The 4,189-nt window shown below is 42.3% G+C and overlaps 1 protein-coding gene across 1 annotated transcript; it reads right to left on the minus strand.

Moving 5' to 3' along the window:
- Positions 1 to 1,842: 1,842 nt before the first annotated feature.
- Positions 1,843 to 3,628, minus strand: LOC137941900 (AAA-ATPase At3g28510-like). The gene has a single exon (XM_068787513.1). The coding sequence runs from the start codon at positions 3,500 to 3,502 to the stop codon at positions 2,063 to 2,065; it is 1,440 nt and encodes a 479-aa protein (XP_068643614.1). The 5' UTR covers positions 3,503 to 3,628; the 3' UTR covers positions 1,843 to 2,062.
- Positions 3,629 to 4,189: the final 561 nt, after the last annotated feature.

Consider the following 4,189-nt stretch of genomic DNA (forward strand, 5'->3'; position numbering starts at 1 on the left):
TATTTTGAAAATAAATCTGTAAAATTATGAAAAAATATTATAAATCTATGATTTGAGTTACTAATGACAATGGAAAATGACTCACAAGTGTTGGCCAAATCGATCAATCAAATGATTTCTACATTTTGATCCCTATAATGTCGTTTGGTCAAGTTGGCACTTTTCGGTTGATAATTTTTCTTCCTAGACTTATCTTCAAATTATTTGGCTAATGTAGTGAACAGGTTTCAGCAAAAGCCTTTTTCATTAATGTCATTTGTCAGATCATCCAATTGAGTTATTGAACAAATTGCAACAGAAATCTATAGTTCCTCTTTTCTTTCTCTTTTACATGCTCCATTCTTGTTTAGTTGACCCAATGTACGACCTCCAACTAAGAATTTTTCTTCTCATGTAATTCGGTTTAGTTTCAGTCATTTGGTCAACTTCCAACTGCTTTGTAACTTTTGAATGCATCGTTTAGACAATTTGACTCGGTTCAATGAGGGATTCTTTCATTCCAACAATATCCCCCTTTTTTATGATGACAAACACTCTTTTCGAACAATGAATACTCAAGATTTGGAAAATATGAAAATGATGTATGAATGCTCAAACTCCCCCCGAGCTTGCTCCCCCTAAAGTCAATACTTAGATCCCCTAAGTTCATTATTGGTGTGTTGAATCATGCATTTCAAAAGATCATCATAATCCCTTTTGTACTAAACTACTAAGGAAATTTTCTAGTATGACTAGAAGTTGAAGAATTTTTCCTTAGGTTGCCACATGAGGGGGTTTTGGGGATAAGAGTAGAGGCAAAGTCCTGAATGTCCACGTCATCATCTATTATATCCTAACTCACAAATACCTGATTTCCTCCTCGACTCTTTTTTTAAATATTTCTCTCTTTATTTCTTTTGTTTCTTGTGGTTGTGTAATGCTTCTGGCTAATACGTTTTAAATAATAAATCTAGGGGAAAAAAAGGGAAATCTATGATTTATGTTAGGAATTAGATGACCTAATTCTAAACTAGTGAGAACAATAATAATAAACACAGAAGAGGGAAAAACAAACACGAAGAAAGACACAAGATTTATATAAGTTCACCTCAAGGTGAGACTACGTCCTATCTTCTGTTGTTGTAGTTTCACAAAAATGATGAAATAGTTTACAAGAGAAATCACTTCTTTAACCTCTTTCAGCCGCAACTGATGATTCTCCTTGATGATCTTACTCTGGATGATAAAAAAAAAAAAACCTAACAACTGCGCCCTCAAATATAAAGAGAAAATTAGGGTAACCAGATTACAATTGTAAAATCTCTAAACTACCCTTAATGAAACAACAGTCAATATATCGTGGATTTGGTTGGGTCTATCCGCATAGCTACTTAGCGTAAGGGCTTAATTAGGCTCCACAATTTAAAACAACAATAATAACATTCTTCCTACTTAGACACACAAGAGAAGCCTTGATTAGGAAAATGCAATTGAGTCCAGTTAGTATGAGGCAAAGTGATGTCTGACTTACTGTTGTGGGTCTCCTCTTTATGGATTATATATTTCCAATCGTTCTCTCCACGCAGAATGGTCACTCTACCTAATTCTGAATGTCATGCATTTCTGTAATGTGGAAATGTTTTCTTTAACAAACACCTCTGCCGTCGTCAAGATTAAGAATGCGATACGTCAAGCAGCTTTCTGCCTTTTCTTTTTTCTTTCTTTTCTTTTTTTATAATGGAAACCTTTATCTAAAACCAGTGGCGGCGTATTGTTTTGGAAATATTTAAAGAAAGCTAAAAGATGCTGCAGATTACATGCTGTTACCCTCATAATCTTAAATTTATGATAGTAAATTTACCCTCATTACATAGACAAGCTATGGATTATGTCATGGAGGTAGTAAAAATGATCGACAGTGTTCAGTTCGTATCTTTTAGTTTTTAACAATTCTACCTCAATTTTACTTTCTGTAAGTTAATATAAAGATAATTACTCAGGAAAATCGAGCCCTTACTGCGAGTCTAACTCAATCTGAATCAATGACCAGAGGTTTACCGAAATCGGAAGTCGTATTCGATGATCATGTCTCCGTCGGCTTCTCCTCCTCGATGGATTCTCCTCCTAAATTTGCCACTCTCTGCTTCTCTAGTTCAGCAGCCAATTTTTTCTGTATCTCTTCGACCAGGTTCCTCATACCGGCGTCGGCGTCGTCATTGCAGCTCATGAAAATCTCTGCAATGTCTGCCGGCGTCACCTGCACCTCTGGCAACAGATCCTTCACTTCGTTCTCCAGCTCGTGCTCCTTCAGATACAGGTAGTTGTCCATTAGCGTCTTGAATGCCGGAAACTTGCAGTAAGACAGATTTATATGCTTATCCATCCGGCCTGGCCTCAAAAGCGCTGGGTCCAGCTTTTCCTTGTGGTTTGTCGTAAAGATCATCAGTCTCTCTCCGCCGCAAGAAGACCACAACCCGTCGACGAAATTCAGAACTCCTGAAAGGCTGACGGTGCTGAAAGCTGCTGCCGCCGGGGATCGATTTCCTTCTTTATCTCCTTTCTTAATCTCGTTCTCCTCTAGGTCTGTCTCATCCTTTTTAATAATTCGTTTCTTCCTGTCCGAAAGATCCAATGTGCAGTCGATGTCTTCCACGACGATCACCGATTTGCTCGACGTCGCGATCAATAGTTTCCTCAACTGTGAATTGCTCGTCACGGCAGTGAGTTCCAAATCATAGATGTCGAATTCGAGGAAATTGGCGATAGCGGCGATCAAGCTAGTCTTCCCGGTGCCCGGGGGCCCGTACAGGAGATACCCCCTTTTCCAAGTGCGGCCCACTCGCGTGTAGAAGTCCTTCCGGCCGGTGAACTTCACCAAATCAGCCTTAATCTCATCCTTCAGGACGGGGTCGATGGCGACTGTATCGAAGGTGGAGGGGTGGGTGAAGGGTACAGATGACCAGAGGCGGCCGTTATCTTCTGACGAGCGGTTGGTATAGAGCCGCCGCTCCCTGTTCTTGAACTTAATCCTCGACGCCTCCTCCATAACGTGGGGGAGATAGCTGGCGTGCACGGCGTCTTTGTGCTTCCGATGGAAGGTGAGCTGGAAGAAGCGGTTCTCATTGGAGCGGGAGATGCCGAAGTGGTTGGTCTTCTTCTCGACGGACTGGAGAGACCACCGGAGTTTGAAGCCCTCGAAGGTGTCCTCCACCTTCTGGTTGGCGTCCATGGTGAATGTCAAGCTCTTGGAGTTTTTGGGCTTGGAAAGCTTGAGGACTTTGGCAGTGGAGAAGCAGCGGGAACTCAAGTAAAGCTGTACCGAGTCGAAGAGCTCGTTGCTGTAGGAGGCATCGTACTCCTCGATGATTACTGACATGTTTGGCTGCAACAAGGCGCATATCTTGAGGAAGAAGGATTTGAGAGCTCGGTAGACCTCAGGCGGTAGGAAATCCCGGATTGCCGTGCGAAGGAACATGAAGGTCGCCAAAAGAGAACCGATCGATTTCCAGTCGAAGAACTCCATCTTGGGCCTCCCCAAACTTTCCTCTGACTGGGAAGAGAAACGGGAGTGGAACTTCAAAAAGGGCAGATTAAGTGGGTCGAACGGTGTAAAGGGACAAACAAACGAAGTAAACTGTGTCAGATTACCATTTTCACGGGACCCGATTCTCTGTCAGAACACAAATTGAAGTGTTCCTTATTGTTTATTGGTTCATGGAAGATACGAAATGCCTGTCGATTTGTTGAAGATGACGAAATAAGTAAGAAAAAGAATGGAAGAACTGTCCCCGGTGGAGTCCACAAAGGACAAAGCCCCGTCGCCAGAAGTAGGAAGCTTCCCCCATATTAAAACTCAACGCGCAGAGGATGAGAATCGTCCGTGGAAAGACGACGAGCAACTAAAGACCCCATCCGTCCACACCAGCTACAGTTGCTTCTTTGTATCTTCTCGGAAGTGGATCTCCAGGTGTTGCCGCAGAGTGTAATTTTTCAACAGCTTCCTTGGGGCCCAAGCCATTTCGAAATTCACGGTTTTGTAATGGTGGCGGTCAAACCAGAGAAAGAACCGCGAAGAGGCACATTGGATGCCTGGACGTGGCGTGCCCGCGTTGAATGGTCCTCCGTCGGTGACAACATCCGATTGACTACAATTTTCTTTCATTTGTCCCCACTTGTTTCCCAATTTTTCCACTACATTAACGTAAAGCAT

The sequence above is a fragment of the Aristolochia californica genome, unplaced genomic scaffold (assembly GCF_029961685.1).
Source record: "Aristolochia californica isolate CCGP_79_NKW_82.1479 unplaced genomic scaffold, dmAriCali1.0.hap1 SCAF_9, whole genome shotgun sequence".
Classification (NCBI taxonomy): domain Eukaryota; kingdom Viridiplantae; phylum Streptophyta; class Magnoliopsida; order Piperales; family Aristolochiaceae; genus Aristolochia; species Aristolochia californica.